This window comes from Thermobia domestica, chromosome 7 (assembly GCF_964235325.1).
Source record: "Thermobia domestica chromosome 7, izTheDome1.hap1.1, whole genome shotgun sequence".
In the NCBI taxonomy this organism is placed as follows: domain Eukaryota; kingdom Metazoa; phylum Arthropoda; class Insecta; order Zygentoma; family Lepismatidae; genus Thermobia; species Thermobia domestica.
In genome coordinates this window covers 35982423-36004070 of record NC_137460.1, presented here as the reverse complement: position 1 = coordinate 36004070, position 21648 = coordinate 35982423, and the positions used below count along the sequence as shown (strand labels likewise).

The 21648-nt window shown below is 37.0% G+C and overlaps 1 protein-coding gene across 3 annotated transcripts in view; it reads left to right on the top strand.

Moving 5' to 3' along the window:
- LOC145688853 (uncharacterized) overlaps positions 1-20635 on the top strand; it is a 72735-nt gene extending 52100 nt beyond the window's left edge. For 2 of the 3 annotated variants that reach the window (XM_081763021.1, XM_081763022.1), the window contains exon 7: positions 20256-20635. In XM_081763021.1, the coding sequence (XP_081619147.1) occupies positions 20256-20327 (72 nt within the window). In that variant the 3' untranslated portion in view covers positions 20328-20635. Of the gene's footprint in view, positions 1-17423; positions 17570-20255 lie in introns of all 3 variants that reach the window. The other variant, XM_081763020.1, reaches the window with a different exon arrangement.
- Positions 20636-21648: the final 1013 nt, after the last annotated feature.

Below are 21648 nucleotides of genomic sequence, written 5' to 3'. Positions count from 1 at the left end.
TTACGTGGAAACTTTTTACGTACTGGCTTATGCAGAGTATAAGCCGACTGTTCTTTTACCCACTGTTGCACTTTGTGTAAAGGAATAGATTTCTTCACAGCTCTCCATAATGACGTTGCGGTTGAAAACGAGGCAGGGTGTGAAGGGTTATAATAAATATCGGCCAGCTTCTTCATATTTTATAATCACACCATCTGTTGACAACTTTACGTTTACGTGGTGGCTCCTCCTCCTCCTCTTCTTCTTTCTGTTTTGGATCAGCGGCAGCGGCAGATGATGTCAGCTTACGAATATATTCTATACGCTGTGGGTTGCCTATATACTCTAAAGGTATATTGGATTTTGCTAACAGTACAGCAAAGGGTTCCCAACCTGTAGGGGGAATATTTTTCTTGCGATACCTGACAAAATCTGCTATTAGATCTACTATATTAGCTCCAGGAATTAATTTATTATAAATATTAACATTACCATTGTCATCCCAATGAATGTTGGAATTTTGTTTTAATCTACGTAATAAAGGTCTTGCTTTACGCAGACAATTTTCGGGAAGAGTAGATAGTATTTCATCCTCTTCCTCCCCGTCCTCATCCTCCTCCTCCTTCTTCTTAGTACCAACGCTAGTTGATGTTGTTGCAGTAGGTTTTTGCACAATGTGTAAATATTTTTGTAACACCTCTTTATAGCGTATCCATTTTTCTTCAACACTCATATTTTTATTATTTAAAATATTTTTCATCTCATCATCTAAATTAGATATAGTTTGATATTGGTGCAATTTTTCTGGTGCAATTAAAACAAGCTTTTGTGCATGCTGCATAATTATTTAATTAAAGTAGATAGTATACCTCCAATAATAGGTGCAAGCAAAGCAGTAAGAAACCCACCTTTTTGTACAATTATTCGTTTTTTCTTTTGTTTTAATGATGGACCTTTTTTCGCTAAATACCTCAATTCCTTTCTATATCTTTTTAATCTATTTTTCTCTTTTTTATTTAACGGAACATTTCCTTGTAATACGTTATAGGAACATTCACAAATAGAACGAATTAATTCGGGATCAGCATTTTTTAAAATTGCTTGGCGTACTTTGGGTTTTGCCTTTGCTAAAAGTTTTAGTAAATGTGCACTCTCTTTGCTAATCATTTTTCTTTTTGTAGCTATTATATTAAAATTGAGTATTAAAACATATCAGTTATTGAGATTATTTTTTTACCGGTACATAAACATAATTGTAAGAATCTGAGGGAAAAATTTTTGTTCGAACACGATGTTCGTCGGGAGTGCCCTGTTTTAAATCAAAAACCAAATAACTATGAGGATCTTGTGTTGCGTCCTGATAGGCTTCCTGTACAAATTTTGTGTTACCAGGATATAATTGGCGTGCTAGATAATTAATTTGAGCCCGGTCTCTGGGGTTTTTAAAACATATTATATAATGGCAATTTAATGATATGTCTCACATACCTTTAGCTTGATGAAACATATTTTGTGTTATAAAAATAACACTTAAATCTCGGTGGTGGCTACCTTTAGTAAAAAAGTCAACAATTCGTGTATCACATTCTCGCATTAAATCGTCAATAATTACCAGATGGGGGCCAGCTTGTGCTGGAAAATCATCTATTTTGGGGAGCCCTTCTTTAAATGTACAACCTGAGGATAGAGTTTCATACAAAGGTTGCCACTCACCATAACACCATACTATATTTTTCCATTTTTCGGCATAATGTTTTAAAAACTCTTTTACAAAATATGATTTACCACACCCAGTGGGGCCGGCTATAATACAAGTAAATGGATGTTGAAACTCCATATTCTAATACACCACAAAATAATTATGAATATAATAACATATTATTATTATTACTTTTCAGGCATGTTTACAGCTTTACATAATTGAGAACAAGTAATTATGGTCCGCTGAATGCACGGCAAATGAAGCTGGAGTTTTCGCCATGTACAAACACAGAAATTTACCTGACCATTACTATCGTCATCTGACGAGAGAATAAAACACTGACGAATACCTTTAAGAGTATCTGACAATGATATTTTATAATTTTCACTAATGAAAAATTGTGTAGGCAATGAAGAATTTGTAACAGCATTAAAGTAGTTTTCAATATATGAATAATATGATAGAAAAGTATACCACTCATCAGGTGAAAGACGAATACGATCATAGTACTTATGTAAAGTGATAATAACAGAAAATCCTCCCTCATCATCGTATGCTAGACCAACACATACCTCGAGTTCACTGAAATAATAATAATAATGATTTAAAATTTGATTATCCATTTTTTTACTCTCTCCTTATCTCTACTTAATTAAAAACTATCGTTTCTACTAATACTGTATTTACCCTATTCGATTTCTTTTATACCCGTAGGGAAGTGTATCAAAATTTTCTATTCGTTTCCTTTTACTAGCAGTAACCTGATAGATTTTATGCGCCTCCGGCTTAGTAATCAATTTATAATCTTTAGTACGTACAATTTGTCGACCGAGAGGAACGCTAATAGAAGGTGAATTATTTAAAATCATATCTTTCATCTGTTCAAAGTTAACATATTTTAATGTTTTATTATTCAGCGTGATTCCCTTGATTTTACATATTGTCTTTGTTTTACCATTAAGAGTGTTAACAACAGAATAGCCGTAACATTTGGGACCACCAGCACAAAATTCTTCGATATATGCATCCGGACCATATTCTGCCAACTCATTCTTCCATTCCCCTAAATGCACTCCTATTTTTAACTGTGGCTCACCAGGCGATTGAGTGTAAATAATACTATCGGTATCATAATATAACACACGCTCGCCAAGTAAATCCAAATAACGAAATAACTCGAGGCGAGCATGTGTCGTGGTGTATGCGGCGATTATCACGTTAATGTTTTTAGCAGGAGCAATAACGCTCTCATTAACACTCCAGTTGAGCACACGGAATTTGTCGCCGATTGGAATACACGAATTAACCTCAATATTCGGATTTGTTAATTTATCGAAATACTCCTCGGGAGTTTTAATGATAGCGATTTGCTCCATGTTTTCTCTTTGTGCGAACTTACCCCACAGGCTGTTTACTCCTAGCTTTGAAATTCGTTTCTTAGGTTTGTTGCGCATAATCTTTTCCCGGTCTAATCGAATACCCTCTTTCTCATAATACTCCTGTATGAACTGGTCTTTTTGTTGTTCGGTGACGCATCCTGCAGGCCAACCGTTACAGTCTTGATCTTCATAAACAGGTTAATGTATTCCGTGAAAAGACCGCCCTCTTTCTTTTCAGCGTCATACATTACAACCTCATAGCTCCATACCTCATGTTTTTCTAGCACTCTATATCCTTTCTCGACAGCTACCCGCACTTCGTCTACAACCCACACTCCAGTCAAAGCTCTTTCCCCTTCTGAATGCAGGCATTCTTCTTCCTCATTCAGAGTGTCCGCGCACGTTCGGCATAAGGGGAATATTAATTTCCCACCACTCCGATAGGGCAGCACCGGGTGGTAGAGATTGGCCGGGGGTAAAACCGAACACTTTATTATTCCCTCAAACGCTGAAATATCGGGACACTCGTCATCACCCACATAAACTTTCGGATGACCCACAGGATATTTTTTCACCTTACAACAGTAAGGATAGAGGGAGATTATCTGTATACATGATACGTTCTCCCTCTTTCGTCTTTCTGTAGAGTTTCACGTTGTCGACTCTACCACCATACAGGGCATCCCGCGGGTGAATTGGGGCTTTTTTAGTCATGATGTGGTTTTTTACAAATATACTCACCGGTGGGTGTTCTTTTAAAAACTCACGCCACCGGCATTCCCACATTTCATGGACTATATACCCCAGCTCTTTTAAACGAATAATTTTGTTTACACTACTTTCATATCGCATATTGAAAGTAGTGTACGCGTCATTATATATGGGATTGTCACGGCCTGTGGGGTAACACTCCCGGCACCCGTGAAATAGACACCCTTGGTACTCCCAAACGTGTTCTTCTCCGTTATAGTGTGCATATCCTCATGATATATGTTCTATTATTTCCAAATATACTCCAAAATCTTATATTCCATTATAATAAAATACATAACTGCAAAAATATATATTTGTCGTTTTGGACTTAGACGAGGAAAGAAAGTTTAAAAGATAATTGAATCGTTGAGCAATTGGCAGTACCTTAGCAATACAAGTGTTAGGTAACGCATTCGTAACGCTGCTTAATTATCTGCAGCACTCTTTATAGATGGTGTGGAACATGAAACTTTTGTTTTCCTTGATGAGTTGATTCTTACTTTGATATGATTCCTTCTGTTGTGATCAAAAATGGTCATGCATGCTGTTATGATTCGTCGTCCTTCATCAGTTTTCTTTAGTACGCTAATTGCTATGGATTAAGTTATAATTGAATTATGACGCAATTTAGTTAGTGACCGGGAAACTTTAAACTTTAGCGTCGCCGTTAGTATTTTGTAAACCTAATTCGCTAAACACACGTCAATACCCATATAGTGACGGGAGAGGCAATTTAAATTGTTCTCTGGATGACACAAAAATAATACAAAATGTAGCATCACAAAGGTATAAAATGTATCATCTTCACTTTTCTTCTGCTCGTTACAAAAATCAAAATAGACCACCCGTAATACAAAATGGTATAAAATAGTGAGCTTGTTATAATGGTCCTTCTTCTCTTTTTTTGTGGTTGGTACAAAACTAAAAGGTGGTATAAAAATGAATAGGTTTATTTGAATAGAAATTCTGAGTTTATTCCTTCGTTTGTTTGAGTAGCAGAATATGTTTTTTTGTTTAAATCTGAGAAATCGGATCGTATAAATGTGTTCGCAGAATGGCAGTGTAATTGTTATCTTTACCTAATAACTCTCTTAGAGATCATTATTGCTGGTAGGCTACAATAAACTGCGCTATTACAGACTATTATAAGTACAGTGCAATACCACTATTAATTGGAAATTCTTACACAATGTATCGAAGTCTACTCCAACTAGGCATAAGGAGAAAGTAGTATTTTTTTTTGCCATAATGGATTATTATGTATGTATAGCTTTATTGTGAGAAAAACCATTTGTTATTCTTTTTCACCAAGTTTCCAAATTCCGCGAGGTCCAACAGATAGGTATCAGGAGATACCGCAAAAAGGCAAGTTTTACCACATCGTGTAAAGCAACCAAGTAAATCCGCAATCTGGATACTTGGCCTGAACTCGCACACATGATTCCAAAACTTTAATAACTCATCCAAAGTGTCCTGCGTTCCCCCATAGCGAAAGAAAGCTATCACAGTATAACTATTACCCTTAGTTTTCATGACAAAAAAGGTAGCTGATTGGAAAAGAGAACTGTGTGCGGTTAAACGAGTAACCAACGACAAAAAGTCTATCTTAATATCTACCTGCGATAAATGCTTAACAAATTCTATCATATACCATTTGTTATAGCGACTATTAAACAAATATGTATCCATCAAATAATTGTCTACCACATCGTTATAGTGGGCATTGTGCTCAACAAAACATGGCTTTATACCATTATCCAACCGAAAATATCTAACTGTAGACCTAGAATAAGTGGGGCGACCATTACGTTGTATCACAGGGAAATGAAAAACTTCGGCCATTGTAATGCACACAACCAAGTATGTGTTAAAGGTTTTAGTCGTTAATACAAAATAAAGAAGCCAACAAAACTAAATATTCTACACCTTCTCGGTGGTACTAAATAGTACAAAATACTTAAATTGATACAATGGTACAACACTAAATTCCCAGCTGGTACAAAATAAAATATTCCATTCAAATTTTTTTTGCCCGGTAGAAAACTAAATTCCGTACATACGCCACTCAAATTCATTTATTCTTCCTTTTGACCTCTAAAATAATAATAATAATAATGATTTAAAATTTAATTTTCCATTTTTTTCACTCTCTCCTTATCTCTACTTAATTAAAAACTATCGTTTCTACTAATACTGTATTTACCCATATGGAACTGTCTCAAAATTATCTATTCGTTTTCTTTTACTAGATGTAGAGTTTACTGAATCGACACCCTACTAGTGGTTTCTAATGCTTGGTCCTCTTAAGTCTGCTCCAAATAAGCATAAGGAGAGAATAGTATTTTTTTGCCATAGTGGCTTAATCCGTATGTATTCGAAAATGAAAGTCGCAATAATGCCATATTGTTTTATTTTTTTACTATGTACTAATTGATCTACTCGCAGCAGGTTTAGTTAAAATGAACCTCCTTCAAATTTGTTTCTTCGTTACAAAAGGCACATAAAATGGTCTCTCTTTGCTTTTCCTCCGTTTATTTGTAGAGCACAAAAAGATAAAATGGTCTTTCTAAAAAAGCCAACAAAACTGAATGGGTCACACAAATTTATTTCTTTGTATATTTTGAGTACTACAAAATTAAATAAAATGGCCCTTCCCCGTTTTCTTCTGTAGAACACCCAAATTTATTCCTTCGTTTATTTTAGTAGTACAAAAATGTACATAAATACTGAGCTATTTAAATTTTACCTTCTTCGCTTTTTTTCTGCTTAGTACAAAAGTGAATAGGTCACACACATTTATCTCTTCGTTTGTTTAAATAGTACAACATGGTCTAGAAATTCTGAGCTAGTTAAAAATTGATTGCTTTGTTTAATCGTGTAGCTCCTCTTTTCTGTTTGGAACAAATTCTAAGTCGGTTAAAAATGGTCTCGTTGGCACGAAAAGAAATAGGACACCCCCAATGAATGGCAGAAAAAAAGTATAGAATGCTGATTTTGCAAACTGAATAGGTCACCCAAATTTATTCCTCCTTCGGTTTCTTTTTTGTCGCTGGTGCTCCATTTTTTTGTTGGTACATAAGAAAATAGTCCATCCAAATTTTAGTCGTTCTTCACTTCTTTTTCTTATTTTGTTAGGTACAAAACTAGATATTCTACCCAAATTTATTCCTTCACTTTTTTCCGGTTGGTACATAAGGAAATAATCCAATCAAATTTTCTGGTTCGAACAAAACTAAACACTCCATCCAAATTTGAGTATTACAATATGAAATGAAATTCTGAGTTAGTTAGAAAATAGTCCTTCTTGCTACAAAATTGGAAATCTCGCTCAAGAGACCTTCGTTTGTTTAAATAGTACACTTCTGAGCCGGTTAAATTTATCCGATTGTTTGTTTATTTAAAATACGACGTTATTTCTCATTGGTGCAAAATTGAATAGCTCAATCAAATTCACCATTTCGTTTGTTTAAATATTAGAACATGGTCTAGAAAAAATGGCATTTCTCATTGGTACAATATTCCTTCGTTTATTTAATTAGTACAAGAAGACATAAATTCTGAGGTAGATGAAATGGCATTTCTCGTTGATAGAAAATTGAGTAGGTTCCCTCTGTTTCTTTAAATTCTCAGCTAGCCAAAATGGCATATCTTGCTTTCTCAGTCTATCCAAATTTTGAATAACCCAAACAGGTACAGAAATTCTAAGCTAGTTGCAAATGAAATTTCTCGTTGGTACAAAATTCAATAGGGCACTCAAATTTATTCTTCCTTCACATTTTCTCCTTGGTACAAAAATTTTCCGACGCTCAATCTACGAGTTATTCTGGTTTAAATATTTGAACTTTTTGGGGGATGTAGTTGCTGGTAACCAATTACTAAATGTGGAAACACCACCTCAATATGTTGCTTCGTTTACTAGTCTGATTTCTGACCTCCGTGGTAAGTACCTTTAGGACATGTAGTAGTTGGTGGCCGATTACTAAATGTGGAAACAGCACCTGAGTATGTGGCTCAGTTTTCGTGTTATTAGGTTTTAAGTAGGTTGACCTTCGACCTCGATGGTCAATGTTTTGGATCTTGTAGTACCTGATGACCAATTACTAAACGTGGAAACACGACCTCAATATGTGGCCCCGTTTTCGTGTTATTAGGTTTTAAGTAGGTTGACCTTTGACCTCGATGGTCAATGTTTTGGATCTTGTAGTACCTGATGACCAATTACCAGACTTGGAAACACCATCTCAATATGTGGCCCCGTTTTCGTGTTATTAGGTTTTAAGTAGGTTGACCTTTGACCTCGATGGTCAATGTTTTGGATCTTGTAGTACCTGATGACCAATTACTAAACGTGGAAACACGACCTCAATATGTGGCTCCGTTTTCGTGTTATTAGGTTTTAAGTAGGTTGACCTTTGACCTCGATGGTCAATGTTTTGGATCTTGTAGTACCTGATGACCAATTACTAAACGTGGAAACACGACCTCAATATGTGGCTCCGTTTTCGTGTTATTAGGTTTTAAGTAGGTTGACCTTTGACCTCGATGGCCACTATTTTGGAACTTGTAGTACCTGATGACCAATTACCAGACTTGGAAACACCATCTCAATATATGGATCCGTTTTCGAGTTATTAGGTTTTAAGTATGTTGACCTTTGACCTCGATGGTCATGATTTTGGAACTTGTAGTTCCTGATGGCCAATTACTAAATGTGGAAACACCACTTCAATATGTGGGTCTGTTTTCGGGTGATTAGGTTTTAAGTATGTTGACCTTTGACCTCGATGGTCATTATTTTGGGACTTGTGGTACCTGATGACCTATTACTCAATGTGGAAACGGCATCTCAATATGTGGCTCAGTTTTCGAGTTATTAGGTTTTAAGTAGGTTGACCTTTGACCTCGATGGTCATTATTTTGGAACTTTTGGCTGCTGGTGACCCGTTACTAAATGTGGAAACACGACCTCAATATGTGGACCCGTTTTTGAGTTATTAGGTTTTAAGTGTCATACAAACGACGTCCAGGTAAAAGTAGGTGTGGTATTGGTAATCTGCATGGTCGAAAACCCCCATATGCCGAGTTTCATCCAAATCGGTTAAAATTATTATAGAAAGGGCGTATCCCACATGAACCATAAGACCCTGGTAAAAGTAAGTGTGGTAGTTGTAATCAGCATGGTCGAATCGGAAATATAAATGTTTCTGCGCATGCGTGTTATTTCTACTAAATTGGATTTGGCATACGCAACCAAGTGTGGGTGTATACTATGTTATTTAGGGAATGAATAACTGGAACCAGCACTGCAACTAGAACAGGCTGTAGTCTAGTGTAATGTCTTATTTTATGTTTCTGCGCATGCGTCCAATGTGTAATTAATTGGAAATTTAATTTTACTGCGCATAAGCAATCAAGTGTGTGTGTGTGTGTGTGTGTGTGTTGTTATTTTTTTTATTCTCTGCTCTATTATGTTGCTATAAAGTGATCGTAAAAGAGAACGGGGGTGTTATGTCTTATTTTATGTTTCTGCGCATAGCCGTAATTTGTCCCTGAACCGGAACAGTCTGCGGTCTGCTGTGTGTGAGTGTGTGTGTGTGTGTGTGTTCTGGTACCATTGATAAATAGAACGGCAGTTCTGCTCCGGCGGAATTGGAACAGTTTTGCGCATATGCGCAGTAGGTCAAAAAATTGGTCTCAAAATGGATGGCGAATACTCTCCCATTATTCTCTGCTATGTTTAAAAAGAGCGCTCATAAAAGGGAACGAGTGCACCCCTGCTATGTTAGATAGTCTTATGTTATATCTGCTAAGTTATCTGTTCGTAGTCTCTGTGTAATTTCTGCTATGTTAAAAGTGCTCATAAAAGGGAACGAATGCACCCCTGCTATGCTATGTGTTCGTATTCTCTACTGCAATGTGGCATGTGGGTGGGGCCCGGTGCCGACCAATCAGCGCGGTACTCCTAAAATGGCGGTCATAAAAGAGCGTGACCAATCGCCGTTAAGGGGGCGGGGTCCGCTGCCAGCCAATCGGAAGGGGGTCCCGCGCCAGCCAATCGGAGCGTACGGGGCGGGGTCCGCTGCCAGCCAATCGGAGGTCGTAAAAGAGCGTGACCGGGGGCGTGGCCGACGCCAGCCAATCAGCGTCAAGGGGTGTGGCAGGGGGCGTGGCCTACACCGACCAATCAGCGTGAAGGGGCGTGGCCAGCCAATCAGCGTCAGGGGGCGTGGCCAAGGGGGCGGGGTCACGTGACCTGCGCCAGTCAATCAGCGTCGAGGGTTTGCGCATGCGCAGTAGGAAAAAAAACTGCGCCAAGTGACCCCACTCTACTTCCGTTCAGCAGTGAGACTATATGAGACGTGGATATACAGCTTAACGTGGGGTCCGAACCACATAAGTTTGCCCTGGAAATCGAACCTGAGTCTCTTGCGCAACAGGCGGGTACGTTAACCATATGGCCAGAAGGGAACTCTTTACTTAAGTCGAATTTGTAAATTGCTGAAGTATAACATTATAAGATTCTTCAACATTTATTATTATTATTATTATTATTATTATTATTATTATTATTATTATTATTATTATTATTATTATTATTATTATTATTATATGTATAAGTCTCTATGTATGTTGTTTACACAGTATTCTTTTATAAATGAAACATCATGCAGTAGTATTTACTCGGATATAAACTATGAAATTACGAACAACAAACAGGTTGAGACGAGCTTAGTTGCTCCCAAATTGTTTAGCTCTTCTCAATAAACTTTCACTACTTAGTTGTTTTTCTTTATAATTCTTCTTGTATATTTGCCATTTTGTCTAAAATCCTAGTAGTGTATGATGTTTTGCATAAATACGTTTTTGCATTTCGCTATCGCAAAAGAATTATTATTCTTTCTATTATGTAAATGTTATAGGGTTTATTTGAAATAGTCTGTGAAGACGTAGTAAATGTTGACAATGCTCACGCCATCTGTTGATGGTTACAAAAGTATCAGAGAGGTGCAGGGAGTACTGCACTTGCTGTAGAAAAAAGTTCTAGAGCTCTCTAGATGTTCATACTTCCTAGTCGTTTATGTTTCTTCTATTAAGATTTCTTTTATTAACAATGTTTAGCTATTGGGATTATTGCTACAAAAAGTACTAATTACCTAATTAATATATATTAATATTCTTGTTAGAACGATATTAACGTCTTAAGTAATTAAACGAAAAAGAATTTCGTTGTCGTTCCGGAAGGAAGAGAGACGATGCGCGAAGAAGAACAGTAGATAAGAAGAAAGAGAGCGAAAAAAGAATGGACGTATGGCATAGCTGATGGTATCAATACGGAAGCAGGTCAAAACTCCCACACTCAAAAAAATGTCAAAACGCCCACACAAACGGTCATAATTCCCACACAAATGGACAAATCTGCCAAATGCACGAACGGTCATAGCTCCCACAGCCAATACTCCCACACAGGTAAGCGGTCATAACCCCCAACAGTCATAACTACCACACAAATGGACAAAACTCCCACACATAGCAACAGTCACAATCCCCACATAAATTGACAAATCTGCCACACAAATGGACAAAACTCCCACACTCAAGAAATGTCAAAACGACCACACAATCGGTCATAATTCGCACACGAATGGACAAATCTCCCAAATGCACGAACGATCAAAACACACCCTTGTACTTCTTTTTATTATTTTCAGCGTATGAAACTTACAAGACGTGCAACCAGGATCATTTCAAAGTGTGGGGGATTTGTCCGATTCTGTGGAAGTTTTGTCCATTTGTGTGGCGGTTGTGACAATTTCTGCGTGTGGGAGTTTTGTCTATTTTTTTGGAGATTGTGACCGTTGCTATGTGTAGGTGTTTTCTCCATTTGTGTTGGACTTATGTGGGCATTTTGACATTTCTTGAGTGTGGGGATTTTGGTTGTAAGAATTATGACCGTTCGTGCAGTTGGAAGATTTGTCAATTTGTGCGGGAGTTAAGACCGATTATGTGAGCGTTTTGACATTTATTGGGTGTGGGAGTTTTGGCTGTGGGGGCTTTGACCGTTCTTGCATTTGGGAGATTTGTCCGTTTGTGTGGGAGTTATGACCGATTGTGTGGGAGTTTTGACATTTCTTGAACATGGGAGTTTTGGCTGTGTGAGTTTTAACCTAGTCCCATCAATACAGCAAAGTTTCTGTCCTCGTTTAATAAGAATTAGAGGCTGAATCTGAAAAGGGAGATTCTTGTCCCCACGCATTACCTAAAGTTCTGACATTTGGGAATTTAGGTTGCGTGAAGGTGCGGAGTATTTTCCAGGACATTGTTTGTTTAGAGCAAAGTGGAACAGATATTTTGACGCTACTTAATGCCGTATAGGCGTAATCAAGAACGTAATCAGGAACTGTAAGCCTGGCAGGGGCGGATCCAGGGGGGCGACCGGGGCGATTGCCTCCCCAGAAAAGAAAACTTATTTTATATAAATAAAACTCATCCCAAAGTTTGGAGGGCTTAAAAGTAGCAGTATGACAACTTACCACCACCCCAGCAGTCGGTCCTGGATCCTCCCCTGAAGCCTGGTTGCAGTTGCATGATGAATAGCAGAGTTTACGCTCAGTGATCGTTAAAGTCCAGAATGTTCTCGGTCCAGATTGAGAATAAAGTGGCACATACATTACAGTATAATTTACGAAATGAAACTTTCTCTGTCGTAACTTCGTTACAGTCCTAATAGTTAGTGACATAGCAAACATGTATTCTTTGTATTTTCACGTTCGTTTTGTACAGGGGCAGTACGTAAAGCTAATAATGTGTAATCAGTAAAGTCTCACATCTCCACACAGATGTAGCGTCAGTTCGCTCGCTGACTTCTTCGCTCTTCGTCGTTCCAACGCTAATATGATATTCATACGTCTTGTCTTAGATGATAATAAAATGGGTTGGTGCACTATAATTACATTTTCTAAATATTGTTCTATTAAGTTCTATAATGTTTACGTCTCAGAATTACTGTCTTTAAGTTTGTCTTTATGACATATATATACTCAAAGTAATATCCCTATATCGTATTACATTTACATCTGTTTGTTGTCCCTCCAGTTTAAATATACAAGGGCTTCGAAGGTCGCTGTGTCTAAACTTTGTCCCTATGGATATAGGCATAGCTATACATATTGAAGTAATAAACAGTAGACGTATCGATGTTCCCGTCTTTAGTTCGTTTAATATCCGATCTCAACGAGTCGAAATTCTTACGTATCAGTCTCACTAGGCTAAAATATATCTGAAATAATGGTCTTTCTTAAGCACTCGTTTCATAAGGTAATGTTATTTCTTTTCTTGTCTTTTGAAGTAAATATGTACCGCTTCTTGCGTCGTCAGGTCAGTGTTGGCAGTCTTTCTGATCGTAGCACCTTTTTAGTATACTTTGATTGTGGCATTATAATAAACTAAGAGGGTGAAGGATAAAATAGAATGGTCTAATATAGGACTATGTACCTAAAGTTATTTAGACATGCTGGTCTAACTTAAAACGACTACGATGTGAAGTTATTATGGTTAGTTTTCCGTATATATATATATATATATATATATATATATATATATATATATATATATGAATTGGTGGCAATAAAGATAGGAATGTTGAGAAATAATGTAAGAAGAATTGCTTTCTATTATGAATCGACTAGTATTCAGAGTAGTCCTAGATTGTAAACTGACCCCTCAATTGTTACATACGCATTAGGCGCCGAGAGGTTCAGATGTCTCGTCTCGAAAGCCTCACGGACGATCAGACGGTCATCCAGACCATAGCGCACACAAATATCATTCACACTTACAACGAAAACACACTGCGTTAAATGACATTATACTTATTTATGAGAATACTATTAACCCTTTGGGGATCCCATGGTACAATTTGTACCATACGGGGTGTTTCATGGTACATTGCGTTATAACTCTCCTATTTGAGCTTTTTCGTCCGGTTTTTTTTTTTTTGTTTTTTGTTTTTCAAGTCCAGAGGCATTGTAGAAGACATTACGTATGGTTTCACACCTTCCTGCGTCGAGACATAGGAGGTGATGACGTCATAAGTCTAAAATTTATATTTTCGTGTAATACTTTTTTTGGAGGGGGGTTATGTAAAGTATTTTTGGCGGGCTTATTTTTGCACGTAGAAGATTGACATTTTGCACAAACATGCAGTCCACCGAGTAGTATTTACCAGATTTTTTTTTCAGATTTCTGCGTTAAAACAGGGGGGGATCCAGAGGGTCAAAAAGTTGAAGAAAGGGAAATTTTTACCCAAAAATTCCGCTTTTCCTCATTTTCCGGCCTTAGATACATGATGGAGACAAGTGAATGGTACCGCCTGAAAGGCAGTTCTATTCTGAAGAGGATGATGTGCGACACATGGCCCTAGAGTAATTAGGGAAGTGTCAGGGAATTTTTACCAAAATATACTTCTGTATAGGGGAATTTTGGACATTTTCGGTATTATTTTTGCGGGCTTATTTTTGCACGTAGAAGATTGAAATTGTGCACAAACATTCAGTCCACCGAGTAGTATCTACCAGCTTTTTTTCAGATTTCTGCGTTAAAACAGCGGGGTACAGAGGGGCTAAACGTTGAAAAAGGGAATTTTTTACCAAAAAATCCCGTTCACGGGATTTTCCCGCCTTAGATACATGATGAGGACAAGTGAATGGTACCGCCTGAAAGGCAGGTCTATTCTGAAGAGAATGATGGGCGAAACATGACCCTAGAGTAATTTGGGATGTCTCAGGGAATGTTTAAAAATTTCCCTCCGTATACGGGAATATGGGACATTGTCAGTATATTTTTTTTGGCGGGCTTACTTTTGCACCTGGAAAATTGGAATTGCGCATAAACATTCAGCTCACCGAGTAGTATTTACCAGATTTTTTTCAGATCTCTGCGTTAAAACAGTGGGGTCCAGGGGGGGCTAAAATTTGAAAAAAGGATATTTAGACCAAAAAAATCCCGTTTTTCCTCATTTTCCCGCCTTAGATACATGATGGAGACACGTGAGTCATACCGCCTGAAAGGCAGTTCTAAGCTGAAGAGGATGATGGGCGAAACATGACCCTAGGGTAATTAGGGATGTCTCAGGAAATTTTTAACCTGAGATCATGGTGTTTTACGGTAATTTGGGGCATGGTGGGAATTCCTGATAAAATTTCTCCCGCCCTTGGTATTCAAGATAGAAACTTGAAGTTTGACACACACATTCAGTATACCAAGTACTATTTATCAGATATTTTTTATATGTCTACGTTCAGACAGAACCGCTCCAGAGGGGCCCAAACTGCGAGAAAAAATTTTTTCCCTCCGAAACTTTCTCTTTCACAACATTTTTCCCGCTCCTGATATATGGTATGAGCATGGAAGTGGTATCATTTGAAAGACAGCTCCATTCTGAAGAGAATGAGGTATGAACCATGATCCTAGGATAAATAGTGACGATGCAGTAGCTGCTTGACTGAAAGTCTAAAAAAATAGCCCAAAAAACCAGGTGCCGGAAAGGGTTAAAAAGAAAAATAAGGAAGAGAAATGATCATAACACTTAACACTATATATATATATGTATATAATTATCAAAATCGCACTTTACTTTTCACTATATTGTAGCCCTTTATCACTTTGATTTGTATATAGAAAATTATAACTGAGATTTCACTATAAATGCTTTTCTCACACCATTGACACACTTGGGGATTAGCACTGGGGAAAAAGTTGCCGGGATAATCCCACGTAGAAATCTAGTTGCTACTCCAAACAATCCTGAAGAGTTGAGATGAGTCTTCAGGAAAATAACACAGTTTCCAAAGTGGAATGCTAATGTTGGAGGGCGCGTTTATAACTTATACGCACAATGTATGTGAACCTGGGACTTCACTAGTTGGGGCTAGCCGTAAGAAAACGTCATTCACCGACTAATAGCTTGTGCCCCTTAACACAAATTTATACTTGAAGCCTCGATGCGACGTGCGTAGTTACGGCTTCCAAACCTGGAGTCAAACTCCTCGAGCACAAAGGTTCGAGATACGAGCTGCAATGGTTCACTGAAGAATGTTGGCAGTTCATTCTAAAAATCACTCAGTTAAATCACCTGTATGCACATGCAAACAGAATACGGAAAAGAATTTATGTTAATTTTAGTCCACTGGGCATGACGCTCGAGACATTGCGATAACTCGGGCGTGTGAGAGTACAGATAACGAACTGGAAAAGCGGTGAGGCTGGCGACGATCAGACGCTTGGACACCTGTTCTGCTCTGGTTTGCTCTAATCTACTGCAATATTTCCATAAACGATTAATGAAAGCACTTAATTCAGTTCCAAATAACAGTAGAATATAGACTGTGCATATTAATAAGTCAGGGAGAATCACTGAAAAGGTTCGTCGCTCACTGAAACGTTCTCACCAAAAAGCAATGTTTTAAATATATGTATGAAAAAACAATGAAAGACTTCGTTGTTCAATTGCGTGGGAAGGAAGCAATTCCCACCGAAGAAAGAACTTATTTGCGTCGCAGAATAAAATATAAATTGAAAAAATAATCACTGTCTTTACGAAATATACAGAGAGTCCACAGAAAATACTTCTATAACCTGGTGGCGGTTATAATGTCTTTAATATCGATAATCGACTATTTAATTAAATTCACCAGTTGTTCGATAATATTGTTAACAAGAACTTGGAGATATTTATATCGTTGTGGATTTTTTTCTTTCCTTACTTGAAGTTCTCTTTTTCAGCCGGTATTTTCGTTGCGCAGTGGTTCGACTTTCAATCAATGAATCAAGTATTAATGGGAGGGAAGTCCCTTCTCATTAATAAGAATTTTTTGCTTTCTATAGTTTCCGTTCAAGGCTACTGTCCGGTTCGCCAAGTTCACCCTTGGTTGACCGAGATCTGACTTTGTTGCACTAGAGACTCGAAGTTAAGCCATTCTGTACAAGATAGTGGCTATTGTTGGAAGAAGGTTATCGCATGTCGAAAGTAGATGTTAAGCTCCGGCCACGCTAAGCCATGACTAGCGTACGACTTCTGACTTGTTGGGTCGGGGTCATACATGGTGTGTATAAAGGTTCTTTTATATACATTAGAGCATCGATTATCCGAGCTAATGTGGACCTGACTAACCTCGGATAATCGGAACTCGGATAATACAGACTTTCTAAAATGAAGGGCAGTACTGTATGTACAATAGTAAAGGTGTGAGGTACAGGCCTATATTAATTGTTGTACAGCATGTTCGATCGTTCTAATATAGATTGATAAATAAAAATGAATAAACGAAGAAATTAATAAAAAATAAATGAATAAATAAAACAAAGAAAATTATAAAAGTAAAATCAAACACAGTAGGCTTACAGTATTTTTCAAAATTACATAAAAAATCATGAAGTTTATTATAATATAATTGGACTCTGACATCATTGCTCAGTATATCATATAACATGTATGTTAATAAATCTTTATTATAATGGTAATAATGAAATTATTTTAGTGTTGTGTTATTTTTTCACGTACTGCCCCGTACCTGTCTAATGTTTTATGAGGAATAACACTGGTTTCCTTCTAGGCGAAATGCTGAGATATCAGCTGATAAGGCTAAGTCTGCATCGAAACAAAGTGTACCACTAACTCTGATGACAGCAATGTTAAACAAATTCAGAGTCAAGTTAACAATGGCGATAGTCCATCAAGCGAATCAAGCAACAAAAATAAGTAGGTACCAAACAATGCTTTCAAAATGTACGTTAGAAATTTAGTGGTAGTAATTATCTACGTTCAGCGTGCTTGAGATATGAACCCACATAGCACACTACGTCCGTGGGATGTCCCATTTTGATCCCAATCATCCCATTAGGGTTCCGGGATTATCGGGACAATGAGAAGACATTCCATGGACGTCCTACATGGGACGTCCTGAAGGATTCCCATGTAGAATGTCCACGGGACGTCCCAGATGGGACAGGAGGTCCGAGGGAAAACCAATAGACATCCCTTCGTGGTCCCGTTGAATATTCCGTATCCCGGGATATTAGCGGACATCTGGATCTCCCGCGGAAATCCTGTGGATGTCCCGGGAGCACATTCGGATAATCCCGGGATGTCCCGTCGTCCGTTGCGGGCTCAGTCTTGGACATCCCGTGGAAGTACTTGTGCTATGTGGGATGCATAAATTTGTCTGTAGGTCTACCGGTATTTGATTTGTGAAGAAGATGTGATAGATTGCAGTTTGCTGCATCGTTCCCAACTGTTAAACGGGCTTAGAGAGTTTGAAATACGATTTATTAGACCCTTGAAGATTTAACGTTCTCTAATGTTGCAGCTGCGAAAAGTCATAAACAATAAAGTTATAATGCAACAAAAAATTAAAGATTGTGAATCCAGACCGTGTAAAATTTTTAGATCAAAATAGAAGGCCACTACAAATGATGATCTTGATTTAATTCGTATCTTGTAGTAAAAGTATAGGACGTAGGGTATTCAAACATATAGCATAAAAAAAAAAAAAAAACTCATAAACTTTTCTGTCACATATCGTGAGCGGTCTTAGTACACCAATTTGACCGTTAGGAGTGCGTAAGCGTTAAGGTGTATCACCACCCGGAAGTCAGTATATATTTAAACTCATTCCCTTAACTACTGCGCAATGAAACGTTACATATTATCAATGTTGTAATATAAGATAGAGTTATGTTTCAGGTACAACACAAGACACTGATTCGTTTGGTTGTGTCCTGTGATACCGAAAAAGATAACAAGTAAAAGAAAATATTTGATTTGTTTTACAATGAGCACACAAGATGGCATTTGCTGTTAGATCTCACTAGAAGTGCTTAGTTTTATGAAATGTGTAAAGTATTTTAAACTAACAGTCTTATTACGAAATAGATATATTATTTGACCGCTTTTCGTGTTATGTTTCACATATTATTTAAATATTAATTTACATTTAAGGAAATGGATTTTGAGAAGAAACTTGCGCAGAACGCCATAAAGCGTTGTTATCAAATTTGTACGTTTACTGTGGTAGTGACTATAATAAAATTCCTGGATTCTAGCATTACAGTTTGAGAAGCGTAGCGTAACTGTTTATTGTGGTAATGGTCGAAAACTAATTTCTCCAGTAAGTATCCAAGCAGAATTCCATGATTACTTCCTTTATGAACTGGAATCAGTAAACACTCGACACTATTTGGCAACGCCGAACTATTTAAGGAGCGTTTAGCATAGCACCGAAAACAGAGCGGGTAAGAGAAGCTGATGGCGCGAAGCCCCAGGAAATCGACTGTAAAGGCAGGCAGAGAGCTTGGTATATTGTATCAAACAGTGTGCAAAGTGTTCTGGAAGCCATCCTTGCCAGCTAATCTTGGTGATGTGGAGAATCGAATCACAACGGTTATTGGTAGGGTTGACTAGAATCTCTTTCGACGCGTATGGATGGAGTAGGGACTATCGTGTGATTAAAGAAAAACAGCACTTGCATTATTTGTTGCTAAAACGTATCCTGTTAGTTTTTTTCTTTCATGCTAGAAGTTACAATACGCTAAGCCTTATAGGCCTACTTTCAACACAAGATGTGAATGGAATCAGGCAGGTCATTTGCATTAGCTCTGTACATTGAAGTGCGTGTAAGCATGAATAAGAAGTTACAGAACGCAAGAACTACTTTCAATAATCCTTTAATGAACAGTTCAGTGAAGAACCAAAATTACCCAAACCGTTAGATTTCTCTGAAATGTAATTCTAAAATATTTTACTGTGCATTTAAAAAATATTTTATAGTACAACAATATTTTTTTACTGAATCAATTGACAATATTTCTTGGTTGCAGGGGAGCAAACTGGTATCCACCTGATTTTTATAGGTTTTGTAAATTAGACCACGAGGAACACGAACCTGAAGTAATTTTGACGTTTCGAATTTCGAAACTCGAGATATTCGAACATAAAATTACCACGGAAGTAAACTGGACCTTGCTGATTTTTATGTATTTTGTAAATTAAACCACGAAGAACACGAACCTGAAGGAATTTTGACATTCCGAATTTCGGAACTCGAGATATTCGAACATAAAGTGACCACGGAAGCAAACTGGACCTCGCCTGATTTTTATATCTTTTGTAAATTAGACAATGAGGAACACAAATCTAAAGGAATTTTGACATGATTGTATTTAATAGAATGAAACAGAAACGTGCGCTCTTGAGCAGACAATTTAAAAAAAAATACCTTTGTATTTAAAGAATGTAGAAAAAAAACTTGACTTAACCATTTCGCTTGCGTGACACACAAGTGTGTTGCTGCACACGGATTGGGAACCACTTCCCTACAGTATTTCGTAAATATCATAGTTCACTCATTTCAAATTTTATATTTTTTCACTTTTTATGTTTCTTGCAGTTCGAAAGGAAAAATCAAGTTAGAGAAGATGAAAGCAAGAAATGTTTTTTAAAAATTCAAGAAATGGTTTGAAATTTATCTGAATTAAGTGCTTCAAATCATTGGTTCTTCAATTACGCATTACATGAATGATCATTAAGCTTCAGAGTTCTCTTAAATAGATACATTTTTTTCTTTTGTATTGCAGAGTATTGCTTCAGAATCGTTATTATTTACTGTTTAGTTTCGTATTGTTTTGTTCAGTGCTTAATTATTGCTCGTTTGTTTCACACACAAAAGTAGGATTTTGCAAATGTTGGTTATTTTGATTTTCTTTGATTAAATTGGATTTGTTTTCATCCTTCCACATTCAAATGGGAAAAATAAAACTAATATTGAAATTAGAATTTCATTAATTTTTTTACTTCTGAACTTTCGACAAAATTAAATTGATGATTGCAGAAAAGGCCTGAGTCCATTGTGTCTAGCTTTAAGATATTACGGAGATAGACTACTAAATATTTTTCAAAAGCTAACCATTTTTCTTTTGCTCGTTTTTCGTAAGTGAAAAGAGATAATAAAATGTAACTTACCACAATAACAGATAATGTTATTCTTAACCCGAAAATCTAAATGTGAAGAATTTTCAGTGTTGCCATCCATAGAAATTACAGTGTGACCAGAATTTGAATTACCCAAAAATCTAGGTTAAGGCTGCGACTAGAAAAATAAACTCAACGGTAACTGATGACTTTTCATGTTGTCTTGGTTCCTTGTTAACTATTTTTTAAATAAAATTTGTATATATTTTGTACTGTTTATTACAAAATTATTTATATTATATTGCTTATTACAAAATAAATACAAATATTTTCTGTACCCAGAGTTCCATATATTTCTATAGAATCGGAAAAGTTTATAAACTAAATTTCTAGAAAACGAGACTCTGGTCATCTCTGCAACCATCAATTCAATTTCAATAAGTTATATTTGAACTCAGTAAGAAGTTAATTTGCACGAAATTAAGAATTTATGACTTGAGTACTTTTTACAAGACACATACACATAGGCTGAGCTATGACTTGTCTGCTGGGGGGGCGGTAGTGGGGGGAGCAGACCTTTTGGTCGGTCTGGGAGGTCTTGGTAGGTGGCCATCTTATAGGTGGCATTTTTTTTTTTTTGTCAAAAAGTTGGGTGGCAATGGCCTCCCATGCCCTACCATAACTCCGCCCATGACATGACAATACCATGTATTTTATTCTACTCGAGGCTAAGGGTTGTGCGCATAACGATCAGCGTATGATATGGGATTTGGTCACCAGCTCCGTTAGGGTCCGCAATTAGAGCAACTGAAAGTGAATATCGTGTAGCATTCCTGTTTTCCTTAATCTGATAACATTTTTAAATAATATCT